Here is a 20384-nt window from a genome sequence, read left to right on the forward strand (position 1 = left end):
TACCTGTACTTAGGGGAAGATACCATGCAAAGGTATGGATACTAGGGGTTAGAATTCATGGAGGCCATCTTAGTTAGAATCTTGCCTACCACTAATGCTAACATTTCTGGAGTTTCCCCCATCATGCATGACATTTACTGTCCAATTTCTATTTGTTCTATTTAAAGACAATTTAGAATAGGTGCTGAATTATGTAAAATACCTTTTCAATGTCTATAGAAATAATCACAAATTTTCAACTTATGTCTATTAATTTACTAATATTGAATCTTCCTTACATTGCTAGAATAAACTGCACTTGGCTGTAATGTTTGTTATTCATTTAATGTTCTGCTGGATTCTGATTGATAACATTTTAAAAGGATTTTTGCATCATTAATATTCTTAGGTGTCTAGTCTGGCTTTTCTTGTTTTGTGCAATCCTGATGTTATGCTGTCTACCTTGGAAAAATGTAGGCTTTCTTTCTTTCTTGTTTTGAATGCAGCACCTTGATATTTTTCTAAACATCTTTCATAGAAATTGCATTAATTTTGACTCATAGAACCAGCTGCTTTCAGGAAGAGAAGAACTCATAATTCTGCCAGTTTGGCTTTCATTTTCCTATTTTGACAATATCAGGAAGCCTCTACTGACCACAGGATTAAGCTCAATTTCTTTCACTTAGCCCTCTTGCTTGCTACCTTCTAATCTCATCTTTAACATCATCTGTCTCAATCTCTGTGCTTCAACAACACTGAATTGCTCATAGTTCTTGGCCCTCTCCTTATCTTTTTTATACATCCATGCCTTTTATTCATACTGTGCTACTTCTCGGAAGTGCCCTTTTCCCTTTGTTATAGAGTTATTTTATCCTTTAAGACTTATAGCAGGTAGCTTCTTCTCTAGAAAGCATCCTTTGACCCCCTCCACTCTCTTAACATTCTGATTTGTAATTATCCCTGTATCTATCTATCTCCTCCATTAGAAAGTAAGATCCATGAGGATAAAGACAAGAACTTTTTATAGTCCAAGTATTATGTGTGACATGTGTTCAATATGTGATTTTTGAATGATTGAAAGTATGAATGTAGAGAGAACAAAGATGAGACAAGAGGATTAGCTGACTGCAAGTATCTGAAGAGTGCTCATAAGAAAGAGACTTATTCTCTTTTCGACACAAAGCAGTATTACTAGGATCATTAAATAAAAGTTATTGACTTAATACGGGTAAGAATTTCTTTGTAGTTGGAACCATTTATGATATACAGTTATGTCATGAAGTAGTGAATATTCTTGCACTAGAAGAATTAAAAGCAAAATCTGAATATTTTTTAGGATGCTATAAACAATAATGTCACATAGAGTTTGCAAGTGATTTTCAAGCTAGGGCAAGAGCCCTAAGGGTTCCAAAAATATGCTTCAGGATTGGAGGTGAGGTGAGGGGAAAGGAAAAGAATAAAGATCCAATCAAATGAATCCAAATGAATCTCTGAACTCCCTACTTTCCCTCTACAACAGCAGTAGCTCCTCTTTTGGTTTTTATTGACACACTAGTTTGGACATTCAGCTACAATACAGTTTGAATAGAGTCCCATAGCTGTTAAAAAATATTTGAAAACCAGTTGCCTAGCCATTTCATTGCAAATTTCATATATATATGCAACATATGTATCTCATAGTGCCTTGCACAAAAATTACAGATGTTCAATCGATGATGCCTGATCTCTTTGTCCTGTTCTTTTGCCCTTTAGTACCCTCAAAATTTCTTAAAGAATCTAACTTTCTATTGCTAATTAGATTACTTGTTTCTTCAGCTTTTTTTGAGCGCTCCATCAAGACAGAAATTACACACTTTTTTTCTTTGTAGCTCATGCAGCACTCTAACATTGTATTCCTCCAATAAAACCCTGAACACATGAAAAAATAAAGAATTGGTTCCAGGTTTTCTGGCTAAGTAGCTACGGCGGAAATGAAACAGGTCAAAATTATATTACATGATTAAGAATGTAGAAGTTAATGGTGTAGGAGAGTGAAAGAAGTGAATTAAGACATCAAGGACTCAAGCATATAGAACAGAAATGTGTCCTCTGCCACTCTGGCATGGGCTAGTTAGTACTCACAGCAAGCCTATATCCCTTTCCTTAATTCAGAAAGATTAGGATTCTCGATCTTGCTTTGGTTTAGATTTTAGTACAGATTACTTTTGAACACTTTTTTTCTGCAGAAATTAAGATATTGGAACTACAGGCTCTACTTCTTCCTAATGCCTTGGTGCCTGCTGTCCTCAGCTTTGTATATATAAAGCTAGCTAACATTTCAGAACAAAAAAAGGGTATCTTAATTCATTAAGGGAGAAATATACAACTACTAAGTCCTAAGCCATGTGAGATATATCCAGGCACTAGATTCCAAAAATCAGTGGTATTATTACCTCTAGCTTTTCATTATAAAAGTCTCTTGTGGTATAGTTTAGCATTGCACGATTTGTGTTTTCTCCTACAAGTCTTTTGCTGTCATTATTTTCTTCATTGACAATACCAGGTTTTTTCCCTTTGGTTTCTTGCAGGTACCGGAATTGCTTCTTCCTGTAGAAAGAGAGTAGAGATTTAGAGTTACTTATTTTATTAAAATATGTCCATATTTTCGTGATTTTAGAGAAGAACATATATTATTTTGAATATCTGTTTTATGAGTTTGAGTTTATTATTTGAGCTGAGGTCAGTACCCTAATCTTTCTACTAATTAAGCTGCTCAATCCAAATTCTTTTGTTTCATAACTACCAATCATCAACATAAACATGTCTGAAGCACTTCTAAAGTGAAAAAAACCTCTATCTTAAAAAAAAAAATCAAAATTAAGTAATCACAGAGCACGAAACAACCCAATTAAAGACGTAGTAGGCCAAACTTTCAAAGTCTTTATATCCCATAAAATGTGTTAGTTACTCTCTTATAAATCATACAAATAGTTTAGAATTCCATTATGCAGCTCAGTAGTATTACTCATCGCTAAAAAATGGAATGGGATATGGGTTTAAGTTTAGGCAAAAAACAAAACAAACAGAAAACCAAAAACTTCCAACTATTAGTATATCAGGGCAAGGTCCTAGTAGAAGGTAAACAATGAAACAAAACCCCTCATTTGATTATGAAGAGCATAAACAGTGCTCATAGTATTATTTACAGACCCATAGGCCAAGAATTCCTGAGGACTGCAACTCATGCTCTGCGAAAAATGCTTTCTGGTCTCCACCACTTAGGGTGTCTATAAAGTAGACATTTATAGTCCACATTACTGTGAACTGTGAACGGAAGGTTGGGAGCAGAAGGGAAATATCTCTTACGAGGTCTTCCTTTTTCCAATTTAAATGTGTAACACAATCATTGCAGAAATTGTAAGGAGTACAAATTTTGAAAAGTATAGAGAAATAGATACAAACCACTCATAAATCTACATAAACTTATAACATTGTTCACATCTGACATACTTCTTTCTAGGGTTTTTATATGAATTTTTGTAAAAAATTAAGATCATTCTAAACATCCAAATTTGTATACTGTTTTCACTTAATGTTATACAAGAAAACTTCTGTCATTAAAAATTAATAATTTTAATGAATATCTAAAATTCAATTGTGATGTAGATCACAATTTACCTAATAAATTTTTTTATTAGATATTTAGGTAGCATAAAAATCTTGTTTTTTTATGAAGATCTTGATTTTTTATTATTATTTTATTTATTTATTATTATTTATGCCAACGGCACCTAGTTTTCCTAGGTGGCCTCTCCTGCTTAGCTTCAGAGATCAGACATCGGGCTTGTTCAGGGTGGCATGGCCATAGACCATGGACGGTGGCTCCACTGGGGCATGAACCCAGGACCTTCTGCATGTAAAGCAGACATGCTAACCGATACACTGTGGAACCATGTCCTAAAGATCTTTAGATTTCTTTTCTTTACTGTTTTTTTTTAAATTACAAGAGCAATGTAAACATATATTTTATATCACTTTTATTAGTCCTTTCAATCTTTTCATTAATTCTGTTTTTAATGTCATTTTTCTTTTCTTTAATTTTCTTCAGAATTATTTTGTTGTTTTTCCTCTAATTTCTTTACATACAATGTTTAGCTCATTCATTTTCAGCCTTTATTCTTTCCCGACATGCCCATTTCAAGGCTAAAATGTTTCCATTTAGCATCACTGTAACTTGATCCCACAAGTTTTGAAAAGTGGTATTTTTATTATATTTCAGTTCAAGGTAGTTTCGAATTTCCATTATGAAACCGTCTTTAACCTGTAGTTTATTTAGAAATGTTTCTTAATTTTCAAATATATGGTTAACAGTTTATAATTGAGTTAAAGCTTAATTGCATTTAAAAAGAGATGGAATCTGTTGACATTTGCTTTACAGATAGTATCTGGTCAATTTTTATAAACATTCCACGTATGCTTGAAAAAAATGTATATTCTGAAGTTGTTAGAGGCAATGTTCTCTAAATGCCCACTAAGTCAAATTGTTAATCATGTTGTTCAACTATTTTATCTTTTTCCATTAATTGCTTAGAAGTATATTAGAACTTTCCAATGTAATGTGGATGTATAGTCCTATCAGCTTTTGGCTTAAAAGTCTTTAAGGCTATGCTAATGGGTGCGTACAAATTAAATTAGCAAATTTACTTTTCTGGTGAACTGAACCAATTATCATTTTGAAATGATCCCCTTTATATTTCTAATATTGCTTTTAACCTTTGTCTATTTAGTTTTCAATGGGTATTCTGTTAGTATTGATGTCGTTTATTTTTTCCCACATTTTTACTTTCAAATTTTATGTAACCTGTGTGTCTTTTGTAATAGCATATAGTTGAACTTCTTTTTTAAATTCAGTCTGACAATCTTTGGCTTTTAAACAGAATCATTAGTATACATATGTGCATTTTATCATCGAGGTAGACTGGCTATATTAATGGTCATAATTAATGGCTCCCTTTAATCTGTGATTTTGCAGCTAGGTAAAGTCTACCTCCAAGTCCCCTTAAATCTTGCTCTGTGACTTGCTTTGACCAATAAAATGTGGGAAATGATGATGTATCAGTTCTTCACTTAGGCTTCAAGAGGCATTGCATGTTTCTGATCTGTCGTCAAACCTTGCCTCTGCCATTAAAACAGCCCAGGCAGATTTCTGGAGTATGACAGACCATGTAGAGATGAGACAAGTTGTTCCAACTAAAGTCTTTCCTGGACCAGCTTATAGCCAGCCAATCCCCCCCAAAATGAGAGAGGCAGGCTAGATCAGCAGGGCTGCCTGCCCACAGGTGGCTGCAGATGCATGAGTTATAATTACCTATGTATATCTTTGTTAGCTTATAATAAGGCACACAAGAATAAGAACTTTGTCTATTTATCTTTATATCCCAAACACTTTGAATAGGACTAGTCACAAAACAAATTTAGGATAAATGTGTGTGAGATGATAAATAACGCAGAAGTTTTGTGGAATTTATTCCCTTTTTCTTGTGAAACAGTGAAACAGTAATTTTATAAAAAACTATAGAAATTAAAGGTTACCTGGCATCACCCAGAATCGAAATCATACGGTACTGAGGTAACTCGGAAGATGCTATGTGCGCTAGGATTCCAAAGAGCCTTTCGGCCATTATCATATCATTCTGTGTCACCTGAAGAGATATAACAGAGATGGGTCAAAAATGGCAGTCTCTTATCCTGATACAACTAACATAATTCCAAAGAAATATCCAGATTTAAGTATTTTTTTTTTTTAGTCCAGGAAAGTACATTCTCTTGGACTACAAGAAGAGAGATCTCATTGATAGTTCTCTTTCTTCCCTGAGCTTAACCAGAATGAAGATATATAAATGTGGCTCATGGTAATGGAGGATGACTAGAAGATGGTGAGTTAGCCCTGACTTAGAAGCTTTGTTTTCTGAGAATTATACTGAGGTACCTTAAATTCTTAATAATTTTTTTTTTTTTTTCAGAAATCCTATGGCTTCTTGGAGTAGAATGATGTAGGGGGAAAAATTTTCAAGTGCCAATGAAACAGATTTGTTTTAATATTGTTTCAAAAATGTTGTTCAGACCTTGCTCTTATAAGGATAATTTTATACCTGCCTAAGAGATGGGAATGTTGGATTAGCAAGGACACTCCTATTTATTATGTCTGCCTTTCATACTACACAGAATAACTTGTCACTGGTATTCCTTGTGAGGGCTCAATTCTCACAAGAAAATACTATCCAAGAAAATATTAAAAGCTAAAAGCAGGACTTGGGTTAATATCTGGGCATATTTTCTTTAATATAAAATAGGGTTGTTTGCATTTTAAATACTATTAATTTGTCTCTTTACTTCAGTGGTTCCCAACTAGGGGCCATTTTGGCCCCTAGTTAACACTTAGCAATCTCTGGAGACATTTTTGTTCATCACAGCTAGTGAAGGGGCGCTCCCTGCATCTAGTGGATAGAGGCCAGGGATGCTGCTAAACATCCCACAATGTACAGGACAGACCCCACAACAAAAAATTACCTAGCCCAAAATGTCAACAGATTTGAAGCTGAGAAACCCTGGTATAGTTAAAATTGGAATCTTTTCAAAATTCATTCTTAACACTAGTTATACTATATTTCGGGGCATTTTCTGAAAAATAACCATAATTCACAAGCATCTTATACTCATGAATCAGTGCAGGCTGATGCTAACCCCTCCCTTCCTTAGACTTTCATAGTTTAATGAGGCTGCTGTTCTTAATAAATTCTTCCTTTAGCTAACAACTAAGTTGTGTGGTCTAATACAGTCACCTAGTGGCCAGTGCAGGCCACTACTCCATCTTCTTGATGTTGATAATTCAATTTAACTCTGCCTAAAGCAGTCTCATTCTTTCTTACACAAGGAGAAGTAGAAATATAGTATAATGTTACAGTATATTGTCAAGGATGAAATAAGCAGTTTTATTTTAAGTGTTTTATTAAAGGGTCAAATATCCCTGACAATGATATTTTTGGAACTCTAAATCAGAATAAATTATGTTGTCTTTTTTCTAATTCTTTTCTACTTTTTATAATTATATTATACTATTTCTTCCTCTTTGAAGGCTCTATATATAATAAATTATTTTACCTCTAGTAGTTAGTGATCCATGTCTGGATAAAACATTCTTAAGGGTTAATCGGGATAACAGTTTGGCTATTAATGAGAGAGAATTACTTACCCATAGCCCCAAAAATCGCTCCACTTCCAGTCAAGGCTGTAACTGGAAGTAGCTCTGGAAACCTTTGGGATTAATTATTAGGTCTGACTAGAGACTCATAACCTCAAGAAAGTACCAAGAGGGTACATGAAGTACACAAGACTGAACCAAATCTTTTGAGAAACAGCTGGAGAAATCAATACTCAGCTGAAGGTTCCAGATATGCCTTATTTTCAACAGATGGCAGATACCGCGGTCATGGGCCTATTATGGTTGATGTAAATTTCACATCCTCTTGTCCACTGACCTAGAGACCGCCAGTCTCCTAATAGTACGCTGGATTTTTGGAGTTCAAGGCCAGAGGTAACTCATAGTGTATCAGCTACGGGGAAACACAGTTGCTATTACCACCATGCTGCTAAAGTCCACTACAGTTCATCTTATAATAAGGAAGTCTTCTGAATTTTAAGAGATAATCACAATAAAACTAATGATATATTAAGGATTTTTTTTTCCCTTTGGAGGATTATTTAAGGTCATTTCAGAAATTGTGCAGTAGAGAAAGAAGCATAATTTTTCTCTTTGCTTCCAAAATAATATTTAAAGAGAACATGGTCTTTGAAGAGCTGGGGGATTACCCTTGTGCCCAGTTTAGCAGAATCAATCTGAAAAACTAAAAGGCTCCAGGCTTTAGTTTTACACGCGGCTATGTCATAGGCAGTGGTTACAAACTGTTAACAAAGCAGTACAGACATTTACTTATGCTTGTTTTATCTCCTTATTTCTCTCATTTTTTTCTCTGCTTTTATCTTTCCTCCTTTTATTTCTCTTTCTCGTCTCCTTTTCTTTTTAAATCACTCATCTTTCCCTGTGTGCCTTCTCATTTTTTTACCCATTTTATTCTTCCCTTCCTCCACTATGACCCTTACTAGCTGACATCTGGGTATTACCTTCCCAAGCCTTTTAACAAGTCAGGCACTCTAAAAAGCAGTTTCAAAAATACCAAGATCATATTACCTAAATACTGTTTTTTTTTTTCTTTTAAACTGTCATTCTACCAACACTTTACTTTTCTGAATGCTTATAAACAACAGAAAAAATATTTACTATTTACCATGACCTGGTTACTATTTTATTTTCAAAATTATCTAGTGCTTCAGAAGTTTTTGGAAAAACAGATTTTTAGCTTTTTGACATATAAAATTTCAAGATTTGAAAAAAATGTATTTCTCATAGTTGTATCAAAGTTCTATCATACTTAAATTCCCGGCCATTTTTATGACTATTTCCTTAGAAAGGAACATTTTTATTCTATAGTTGACTTAGAGTTTAGCTTACCTCTGTCCCATTTATTTTCTGCATACTAAAATGGCTTAGTCTAAACAGTACATAGTATTTCCACAGGGTAAAATTGACAACTGGATTTCCTTGAGGATCAATTGTCAGCTGGTCAATGCGACGGAGCTGTGCTAATGCATTAAATTGCTGCAGCATTACAAGATTTGTTTCCTTGAATTTAAGGTGCTACAATAATAAAACACACAAAAAAGAGAGCTCAATGTTAAGTTTAACCATCTTAAAATAAATATTAACATTAAAGCTTTACAGATCATTCCCCAAGTAAATATATAAACTTTAGGCTTAGATAGTATGTTTTTAATTATATTAAGTCAAGTGAATGTATTAAATTTATATAACTTTAATCCATCTACTGCATCATCAATGAAATCTGTTAATCCTTCTAATATTAAATTGAAAGTGACTTCCCTTCTGCAAAGGACATCCCTCTAGCTAGTAACAAAACTAAGATTCTTTAAAAGTTATATAAATATACAATAACTTATTATAATAATTTTACATACCTTTTTATTGAAATTAAATCTACAAAGGAAAGACTAGAAATGAAATTTTCGGAACTTTATAAATACAGGGCTCACAACGCTTCTGAGAGAACTAGTTAGCCTTTATACCTGTGTCTTGCCAATTATTATGTAGGTTAGTTAACATGGCTATAGGAAAATCAAGTAACTAAAACTGAAATGCTAATATAAGTGTTCTCTCTTCTTTAGTTACATTATTCCAGAGAATAATGTGGCAAAAGAAAAAGCAGTATAAAACGGCAGGTGAGAGAAATAACTTGGCTAACAGAAAAACAACAACAATAAAAACTTGAGAAGGAACTCTTTATGGAAAGCACAGTTTCTACAAATGCATACCAGCAAATAATAGCAAAATACCATAACTGCAAAAGGCTAATAATTCTCAAAATAATTTTAATGAGCTACTAAAATTATTTTAAATGTTATTAGTGGACTACTGTGAAAATGATATTAAAATGTACATGTCCCATTAATATCGGGTATAATAAATGAATATATTAAATAGGGTTAGGTAAGGTCCTGTTGAATGTTTTATAAAGTATAAGTATATAATTTGAATAGAATTATATTAGCCCTTTATATTCCATAGAGAATCATTTTCTAGAGGGATCATTTCCAGTATTAGCAGAAAATTGCAAGGGCATTTATGAATACTAATTTAAATCCCAGATCCAGAAAATCAACACAAAAGCTTAGTCTCCCTGTCTAGACATTGCATAAGTAAGGGTTAAAAAAAGGTTTTTGGCCTAAACATATAAGTCACGCATGAGAATAATTCAAATATACTACTAAAAGGAAATGTTTACCAGAGAATTAGGGAACTTCATCTTCAATTTGGGAAGTACTTGGACTATTTCATCAAATTCTATGAAAGTGAAGGACACCGTTGTCACCATTCCTGCTGTTTGAACGCTCCAGTTCCGATCTAGAGATTCCAGTGCTCCTGAGCCATAAAGGGAAAGTGTGTCCCCATCCACTTCAACAAGGTATGAGTCTGTTTCAGACAAATCTTGTAAAGTATTGGTGAGTACTGAGTCCAGAGATCTGGAAAACCCAATGCACAATTTTAAATGATAGTCTTATAATGTGAAGTAAATAAGAGAATATAAAGACCTGGGGGGAAAGGTATTTGAAATTCTATATTCATTTTTTCATTTCAATAATTAAACCCAGAGCCCCAAAGACTAATTTTTAATGGACTATCTGGAAGTTTATATTCTTCCAGTCATATATTTTAATTCAAAAAGAGACACATATGAATTTTTAATCTACTCTATATTACATGTAGTACATATATGCATAAATATGTATATACAACATATATGTACACAAAATTACTTCACATATCCTACTCAATTGAACAGTTATTATTTCCAAAGTAGGAGCCACATTTTCTGTAAAGGTTATCTAAATGATAGCCAGAGAAGAAAAGAAGTAGCTTGATCCAACTCAAATTTTCTGATTTGTGAATAGAGACATAACTATTTATTTTACCCAATCTCAAAACACAAACAATGCTTGGCTTTGGTCCATGTGTTTTCATTCAGATAGCATTATTTGCCTTTACTAATATTAATGCTTTGCTCTCCTTTGTGCTCCTGTGGACTTCTGTACACTCCTATAATACATCACTTCTTATACTGCATCATAATTACATGTTTACAATTTTGCTTTCTCTGTCAGATAGAGTTCCTCAAGGCTAAAGACTGTATTTCCTTATCTTTGGGGATTCTAGGTCTTAGTAATGGGATTTTCACAATGAATGTTGAATGATCACATTAGTAAAGATCTTCAAAATTTTTATAATGCTGATGTTGTGGGATAAGACTGACGAACCATCCCTCTGTTGTTTTATCACAGTTTACTAGACTTACATGAATGTATTTCAGAGGCACCAGTTAATCTGTAACATTTGTCTATACAATAACAAGCTGCATAATAGCATCAGTCAACATCAGTCAACAAGTGAATATGCAACCAAGAAAATATAAAAAGGCTTAATTTCTGCTAGACTAGTGCTTAAGACACTGATTATCATCATATAATAATCAAACACTCAATGGGCAGTAGTGTATGAATAATCTTAAATGATAACCCAATAGAAGTAGGGCGGATAATGGAACAAAAATGAGAATTAAGAGCTCATTACACTGAGCTTTGTGTAATAGCTTTGTGTGGAGCTATGTAGAGCATATAATCATTTCTGGAATAAAAGAAAGGATAGGAGCTACATTTCACTGCCACTAAAATAAAGAAGGTTCAATAAAAAGAGAGCATACCTCTGTTATAGCACTTCCTATCTTACAGTGCAGTTACCTATTTACTTGTCTGTCTTTCTCACTAAACATGGTATCCTTGAGGGCTTAAACTTGGTCCTATCACTGTAGTAGATTCAGCATCTAGCACAGCTACTGGCACATGTTGTGCTCAATAAATATTTCTTAAGTGAATTAATGAAATGAGACAATTATGAAGCTTTTTTATGAGCATCTAGTGAATTTTATGAAGGATTCCCAACCATTAACTGTGGTTTGATCGAAGGGACAGAATTAGTGATACAGACACTGATCGGGTTAACGAGAAGTTTTCTCAGGTAAGGCAATGACAAATAATGAAGAGGTAAGGTCATGGCAAGAAAAAAAGGTAACTAGTTGATGGAGTGACGCCTGATGGCCATGATACCCAGCAAAAGAAGTTTGTTTTAATGTAAAAATAATGGGAAATCAGAGCTATATACCAAAAACATGAATAAATTCATTGAGAAGTGGTGTTGTTTCATATCATATATTTGCAAGTGTCTGGCTTTTCTTTTTCTATATGATTAAAAGTTTAAGAATATAAACCATAAAAGTTTATCATCAGAAAGGATTATTTATTTTGCTTAAAGGTTTGTCAAACAAAATGTTGGGAAAATAAGTGAAATTATAAGCAAGCCAAGACTCAGCAAAACAGTTATACAGTTACAAAAAAAAAGCAGAAGTAATCTCCAATATTTATAGATCTCACATGCACATTCAGCAAAAACAAACAGCAAGTTGGCTGGGCTGTAGGCAGGTTTATCCTTCTCAATATGAAATACAGCACCTGCTAAATAAGTCATTTAATACTTAATCTACATCTGTTATTTTCTAAATGAAGCTTAAGTTTAGCCTCAGGCCAATATGGAACAGAGGAACCTGCTCTTCAGGGAAGGTATGCCCTGGTTTCCACAAACAAAATTACTTAGAAAGTTTGCTAACCAACGTCTCTATGTTGGGGATTGTCCTTTCAGTTTTCCTTGCATGTTTGATAATACATCCATGTCTTTTTAGTCATACATACATGCATATTACTTTATTTGTTCATTCATTCATTTATTCACTAAACATTTGCTGAAAGCCCACTATATACAGGGCATTATATATATTCTAACAATTGTGGTATGGGCAACTAAATCATCTGTATTGATAAGGACAATCAATATAGAAATCATGTACAAGCTTTTAGATCAAAATTTTTCTTCACTTTTATTGGGCTATGGTTCCAGAAATATAAATGCTCTAATCATACTCTGCAATTAATTTCATAAACACATGGGATATAATTTCTAAAAAAAAAAAAAAAAGACCTCAACTTCATTAAACGAATAGGTTAATCTGAAGAGCTCATTATGTGTTAGGTATTGTAGTAGGTACTGAAATTACAAAAACAAATTAAGACTATTTGCCCTTAAAGAACTTCTACTCTAAATGGAGGGGGGAAAGCAAGATAAATATATACACTAACTCTAATATAAAATACACTTACTGTCATATAATGAATATTTAAATGATAAGCTATGGAAATACAGAGGAAGAAATGACTAATTCTTCTAAAAGGGAGAAAACAAGTTTCAAAAGGAGGTAGTATCTGAACTGTTCCTTGAAAGATGAATAGTAGAATTATATCACAAGTAAAAGAAGGCAATGTACTTTGGGTAAGAAAAACGGAATGAAGAAAAGCATAGAAGCCTAATTATGTACACTTTCAGTTAAGAACAATTTCAATATGGCTGGAGCACTAAAACATATGTGGGGAATAGTAGCTGAAGATGAAGCTGAAAATCATATTTTATCCAATAAGTTTGAGTAGTAGAAAACAATTTTTGAATAAAAAAAAACGATACGATGATATTCAATACAAGTTTTTAAGCACCTATAATGTGCCATGCATAGAGCTAGGTGCTGGTGCTGGGGATACAAAGATGAATAAGATTATGTTCTCTGGCCTCAAAGATCTATTTGAGAAAGTTAAGTTGGACAATTTTGTGGAGAATGTAGGAAGGAGTGGCTGGATGAATGGAGATTAGTAGGAAAATTAGTGCAATAGTATCAACTACACCATATAAAAGCATAACCAAAAAGAGCATAGTGTAGTAGAAATGGCATTGGCAGAAAACCAGAAAGACCTTAGTTCAAATCCTAGATATGCCATTGATAAACAGACAACTTTTTTGACAAGTTATTTAATTTCTTTGTAGTTTCAGTTTCCTTGTATGTAATGGTGATCATAATACATATTTTTTTCAGAGTTGTTATGGAGACTAGAAATAATATCTTAAACTGTACCTCAGACTTAGCTCAATGTAGTTTAGTGATTATTATTAATAAAAGAAGAGAACATAAATATATCAGATATTTAAGAGAAAATAAAAGTAGGACTTAGTGATCAATTGAGGGGACTGCAGGACAGGAAGGAATTAAGTGCAATTCAAATGTTTTAGAGTAGGTGATTGGGTCACCTGGCCCAGTTTTCTGCCCACCTAAATTTATGCTTTAAGAAATGAGGTATTCTTCTATGGAAGATCCATGCTTTAAACTTTGTCTTCTCATGAAGACCAATATAATTCCATGGATATTTCCCAACTCAACATTATTTATGTAACACTAGGTAGTCTGCCATTAAATAGGCATTCTCTTCAAGATCATTAGTGGTTAATTACAAATCCAAACTTTCATTTATTCAACTCAACTTTTATATAAGAATAAATCAGAAAAAATGTTATGCTTTCATGATTACTGCAAGATAGAGTGACTAATTTACATGTATTTTTAAATTTATTTTTCAATTATAGTTGACAAGCAATATTATATTTGTTTCAGTTGTGCAACATAGTGATTAGATATTTATATACTTTCAAAGTGCAGGATGATGAACTTAATGTAAAAAAAGGAATGAGTCCCTGAAAACCAGGCTAAATGGAGAATATACTCTTAAATGCCTAAATGGAAAAAAGACAATATTGCAGAGGATTATGGGTTCTTTTGGTTTGTTTTAAAAATATCTTTAGGTTTTCTATAACAGGCTAAAACAGAAAGACTTAAAATGTTTCCAAAGATTATTTTCCCAATGAATAAGTGGTGCTGATTCCTGTAATAATGTATTTTATGAATTTCTATTACAACATTCATAGGTGTGGAAATTCATTTTATGCATGATATTTTATTATAGTATTATTGGCTTAAATACCACAGTGTTCATAGACAGGAAATGACCAAAAATAAACCAGCTTCACTGCATGCATCCAATGTAAGCAAAAAAAAAAAAAAAAAAAAAAACCCAAAAAACATTATACCAAGTACTTTCCCATTTCTGGCAGGGGAAAGAAACCTGCAATATGTCATTTTATTGTAGAGCTGTCCCAAGTACAGTGAACAGTGAAATCATTAATGGGATATAGCAAGGTTTTATGGAGTTTCTTCCCTTTATGTGCCCATAATTTTTTCATGGATACTTGTTTCCAGGCATTTAGTTACACACCCATAAGCCAAAGGTCACAGACATTGTAATGCAAGAATTAGCCACCTTTTTGGCATTATGAAATGCTACAGACTATAAATGGGATTGTTAAAAATGGAAAAGCTTATGTCATATTAAAAACAAATCAAAATCCCAAGGAAGAAACTTTGTGGCCCCTTGACTTGCTTTCTGCATTCAGAAAGAGCCAGGCTTATATCATTCCAGAAGGATGAAATTTAATTATATTTTTAAAGACTTAACAGATAATGTAGTAATACAACTTATAATATTTAAAATGTTTCGCTTGGTACTTTCAGATAAAATAGTACATGTGTTTGAAACTTCTCCCTCTGAGACCCCATTAATCATTAAAATGGTATAAACCCACAACAACAAGTACAAAGTTGGGGGACAACCTGCAGCAAAAAGTTTCAGCAAATTTCTGAAAGCTGGAAAGTGAAGAATGTTGAGTGATGATGAAGGACAAAAGAAGCTATAGCTTTGACTATGGACTGGTGACAAGAACAAAGACAGCAGCTAACATGCCCAGTAGAGCTTTGGAAAGGAAAGAACAGTAGATATGATGGAAGATGGGCGTGAGAAGTGGGACTGAACACAGGAACGTTAACTGAAGATCTATAAAAGGATATACTACCTACTTCTCCCACTGCCAATAAAACAGGCAGAGTGGCAATGCAGATCAGCAGAGATAAGAAAGAACAATTAATAAATAATAATAGGCCAACTGGTTATTCCTACAAGGAAACAAATCAGATTTTAATCTCAAACTTAAAAATCAATTTCAGGTGTAATAAAGACTAAACTATGAAAGGCCAAATTTTAACCCATTAGAAAGACAAAATGGGAGCATATTTTTATAATCTCAATGTAGTAGGAGATTTTTTTTTCCCTTAAACACAGTCTAAATGGGTAAACCATAAAAGGAAAGGTATACATTTTGGTATCTTCAAAATATAAATGGTATTTAAAGTCAAAGACATATGTGAAATTGTTTAGGGGTAAAGCAGAGAGTGAGAAGAAGACCCAGGACCAAAATCAAAGCAACTCTACCATCTAGAGTTTGAGAGGCCACAAGTACTTGAGGATATGAGAAAGAAACATAATGTAAGAAAAAAACTCTTACATTAATGATACAGCAGCAATGACATTTTAAAATTATTATTAAAAGATTAAAAAGAAAAAAACAAACGCTACTAGTAATAGGATATAAAATAATAAAGAAAATAATGAGACCATTTGGGTCAGGGAGACTAAATTAGGTCAGGGAGATAGTAGGCTTCAAGTTCAAAGAAATTGGAATGTAGTAAAGGCAGCACAAGTTTTTTGTTCAATTAAAAAAAGACAGGCAATATGAAACCCCAGATAAATACAAACTATGTAAGAAGGAATGGTTCATATATGAAGCAAACTAAAGTATGGTACGGTTTTGAACAACTTTTGAAGTGTAATTAAGGGGGGGGCGGCTAATTGAATTTGAGAATTAGTTGTTGAGTGGTTTAGGAAGCAGAAAATGAGATATAGTCATAGTACACTACTTAACTCTCGCCTAAAAATAGTAACATGAGTTGCGAAACCACAGAAACTAAAACACTGTTTCCTAGTTTTCAATATTTAGAAGATGTTAACTAACAAATATTATAATTCTAGAACAGATAGGCATTATCTTGATCTTGAAATGAAAAAGAATGCTCATAGAATATAGCAAAATTAGAGTTCCAAAGAAGAGAAAATGATACAGTAGGAAACTCCAAAACTCCATCCCTCTATAAAAGCAACTAATATGCTAGCAAAAACTGCCAGAATCAATTTTTTCAGAATTCTGGAATCTAACCGACTCAAATTACAACAACCAAGAGAATGCTTAAGAAAACAATGCTGAATTTCAATAAGAGAGTTCGGTGCCATTTTAACTTACTCCGTCACCATCTCCTACTTCCCAGGTCAGCAGTAGCCTTGAAGATGGAAGCCCACATTCTTTGTGTAGGTTGCTGGTACGAGAGGAAGTAATACATAGCCTACTCTCAAAAAATTATGGTTGTGTGTTTTGACATGCTTAGGGGCTCCCTGAAAAACCAGCCCAAGGGCTTGCCTTTTTCTGACCTTCCTCAAAGCTTCCTCATAGCTGAGGTGGCTTCCTGGGTCACATTTGTAAAAAACATTTAAAGGCAAAAATGTACAAGCTGCTACCACATGTGACAAACAATGAGAGACCAAAAAAAAAAAAGCCTGAGGAAGAAGAGGCTGGGGAATGAGGTACTTGGGGAAATAAGGGCTTTGAGAAACTCCTGTATATTTCAGATAATCTAGCATGTCACATTCATGTCCAGGGCTGGGACACATGCTCAGAAAAGACCTGAGCATGTGTTTCTAACTCTGAAAAACAAAAAATCTTGAAGGCAACAAGAGAGAAGTGGATGGTTTATATACAAGGGATCTTCAGGAAGATTAACATCTAATTTCTCATTAGAAACCACCGAGAGCAGAAGGCAGTAGAATGACTGTCAATCAAGTACTGAAAGAAAAAAAAAAAGTCAACCAAGAATTCTATGCCCAGCAAAACTAAACCTCAAAAATAAGGGAGATATCAAGACATTCCTAGATGGATAAACAAAAGCTGTGAGAGTTCACTGCTAGTATAGCTGACCTACAAGAAATAATAAAGTAGTCCTCCTTTCGACTGAAATAAGAGAACACTGGAGAATAACTCAAAGCTATATGAAAAATAAAAAATACCAGAAAAAGTAATACACAGGTAAAAATAAAAGCCAGTATTACTGTATTTTTCATTGGTAACTCCTTTTTATAACATGTTTTAATAGATAAATTCATAAAATAATAATTATAAATGTATATTATTGTGCACGAATGTATAAAGATGAAATCTGTGACAATAACAACAAAAAGGGGGTGGAGTTATATGTAAACAAAGCTTTTGTAGTATTGCAACTAAGTTGCTATTAATGCAAAGTAAACTGTTATAGATTAAGATGTTAATTGTAATCCTCAGGGTGACAATTAAGAAAATAACAAAAAATGAGAAGGGAATCAAAATGGTACACTAAACAATCAATTAAACGCAAAAGAAAAAAGTAATGGAAGAACTGAAGAACAAAAAAAGATACATAACAGATATAAAACAAATAGCAAAATGACAGAAATAGTCCTTTCTCAACAGGATTTGATTAAATTTTCCAGCTAAAAGGCAGGTATTAGCAGAACTGATTTAAAAAACATGATTCAACTATCTGCCATCTACAAGATTAAAAGATACAAGTATATTAAAATTGAAAGACTGGAAAAAGATATTCCATGCAAAGGATAACCAAAAGTGAGCCGGAATGGCCACTAGCATCAGTCAAAATAGGTGTTATATCAAAAATTGTTACAAGAGACATAAAATAACATCTTATATTGATAAAAGGGTCAATCTATCAGGAAGGTGTAACAATTATAAGCATATGTACACTTCCTACCCAAAATACATGAAGCAAAACTGATAGGAGAAATAGTTCTACAATAATAGTTAGAGACTTCAATACCCTATTTTCAGTAATGGATAGAGTAACAGGGCAGAAGATCAATAAAGATATTAAAGACTTGAAGAACACGATAAGCCAACTAGATCTAACAGACATATAAATAAGACTTTACTCAACAACAGTTAGATTATACATTCTTTTTAAGTCCACATGGAACATTCTTCGGGACAGACCATATGTTAAACCACAAAACAAGTCTCAATAAATTTTGAAAGATTGAACTCACATGAAACATCTTCCGAACACAATGAAATGAAACTCAAAATCAATAACAGAAGGAAATATGGAAAATTCACAAATATGAGGAAATTAAACAACATACTCTTAAACAATCAGTGGGTCAAGAAGGAAATCACAAGGGAAATTAGAAAAGTATGGCTGATAGCAGTTGCCATGTAAAAAGGTGGGAGGGAGTAAAAAGGATAAACTCATCTTGCACAGTGCAGATGGAACAAGAAACAGGTTTAACCAGATATTATATGAAAGTTAACCAATGAAAGAATTATAGTATATAGTATTGGGAGGAGAGAAGGTGATGAGCCAAATTCTCATCCATTATAGCAAAAATTATACCTAAACCTTATGAATCAAGAAATAGCATAATATATATTTAGAGGTTTGGTGTAAAAGGAGTCAGCAAGATACACCTGAGAAAAAAAAGTTGCCACACTGGTAAAACAAAAATCAGGTGAATGTGTTATCAAGAAAGTCAATGCAAAGAGCCTTTTAACAATGAAGATTATCAACTATGTCAAATGGTGTGGAGAGTTCAAGTAAAATAAGGACATCATGTTCAAAATCAATCAGGATCCTCTGGTTAAGAGCCCTGGTGTAGGCATATACAAGGTATAATATTTTAGAAATATTTCTACCTTTCTGATATAAGAGATTTTATAGGCTTCTGTAAAACCACAAAGTAGAGAATGTATCTAGAGCCAGAAGTTTTAAGTAACCTATTTTGTATTACAGTCTTCATCAGTAATAATTCACTATCTCTAAAGTTTTCTTTCTCCAGCTTCATATATAAATATAATCTGTCTCCTTGATTTAATAGTTTTTAGGTCATTAAAAAGGGTCAGACCAAGATAATGTAATGGTGTCTCCATGGCACTTTGAATTACATCAGTAGAAGCTAAATCTTTTGCCAGAAATTGTGAAACCATTTCCTAATGTTTCAGTTAATGCTCTCCATACCCTCTTCATTGAACCCATACATCACTTTTCCCATCTTTCCCAAACTCTTCCTTTGTGCTCCCTGCTTTAAAAGCCTCTGATTTTGTGGACCTCCTAATAAAAATTCTGAAGCTCTCGGCAGTAACTACAAGGCACAACTATTTGCACAACAGATACTTCCTCTTCCTCTTGGTACTTATTGTTTTTGAGACCATAAAAGTGAAGACCATAATTTTAAATTATTTTAGAGGATCACAGAATTTTTGGCCATATGCTGCTTAAACAGTTTAAAGCCACATTAATAGACTAGAATCCACCTATCAGAGATAGTTTTGCCAGGTAAAGGAGCCAATTAATAAACAAAGACGCTTTTATTCATCTTTTCAAAGAACTAGCTCTTGGTTGCATTAATTTTTTCTTATTATCTTTTTGTTCTCTATTTCATTTAATTCTGCTCTAATTTTCATTATTTCTGTCCTTCTGCTGACTTTAGGCTTCATTTGTTCTTCTTTTTCTAGTTCTTTAAGATGTAATGTTAGGTTGTTTATTTGGGATTTTTCTTGTTTCTAGAGATAGGCCTGTAATGTTATTAAATTCCCTCTTATTACAGCTTTTGCTGTATCCCAAAAGTTTCAATATGTTGTATTGTCATTCTCATTCACTTCAATGTATTTTTTGATCCCTTATCTTTTTTTTGACCCAGTCATTGTTTAGTAGCATGTTGTTTAATCTCCACTTCCTGATTTCTTTTTGCAGTTGATATCTAATTTCAAAGCATTGTGGTCACAGAATATGCTTGGTATGATTTTAGTCTTCTGAAATTTG

At 33.2% G+C, this 20384-nt stretch overlaps 1 protein-coding gene across 6 annotated transcripts in view; it reads right to left on the reverse strand.

Annotated features, from left to right (window-relative positions):
• The window catches only part of LRRC49 (leucine rich repeat containing 49), a 128495-nt gene that overhangs the window by 6911 nt on the left and 101200 nt on the right, over positions 1 to 20384 (reverse strand). For all 6 annotated transcript variants that reach the window (XM_016126942.2, XM_016126944.2, XM_016126943.2 and 3 more), the window contains 4 exons: positions 9876 to 10113; positions 8528 to 8713; positions 5551 to 5660; positions 2412 to 2565 (listed from right to left, as the gene is read on the reverse strand). In XM_016126942.2, the coding sequence (XP_015982428.1) occupies positions 2412 to 2565; positions 5551 to 5660; positions 8528 to 8713; positions 9876 to 10113 (688 nt within the window). The remainder of the gene's footprint in view (positions 1 to 2411; positions 2566 to 5550; positions 5661 to 8527; positions 8714 to 9875; positions 10114 to 20384) is intronic.

The sequence above is a fragment of the Rousettus aegyptiacus genome, unplaced genomic scaffold, assembly GCF_014176215.1.
Source record: "Rousettus aegyptiacus isolate mRouAeg1 unplaced genomic scaffold, mRouAeg1.p scaffold_m13_p_3, whole genome shotgun sequence".
NCBI lineage: Eukaryota > Metazoa > Chordata > Mammalia > Chiroptera > Pteropodidae > Rousettus > Rousettus aegyptiacus.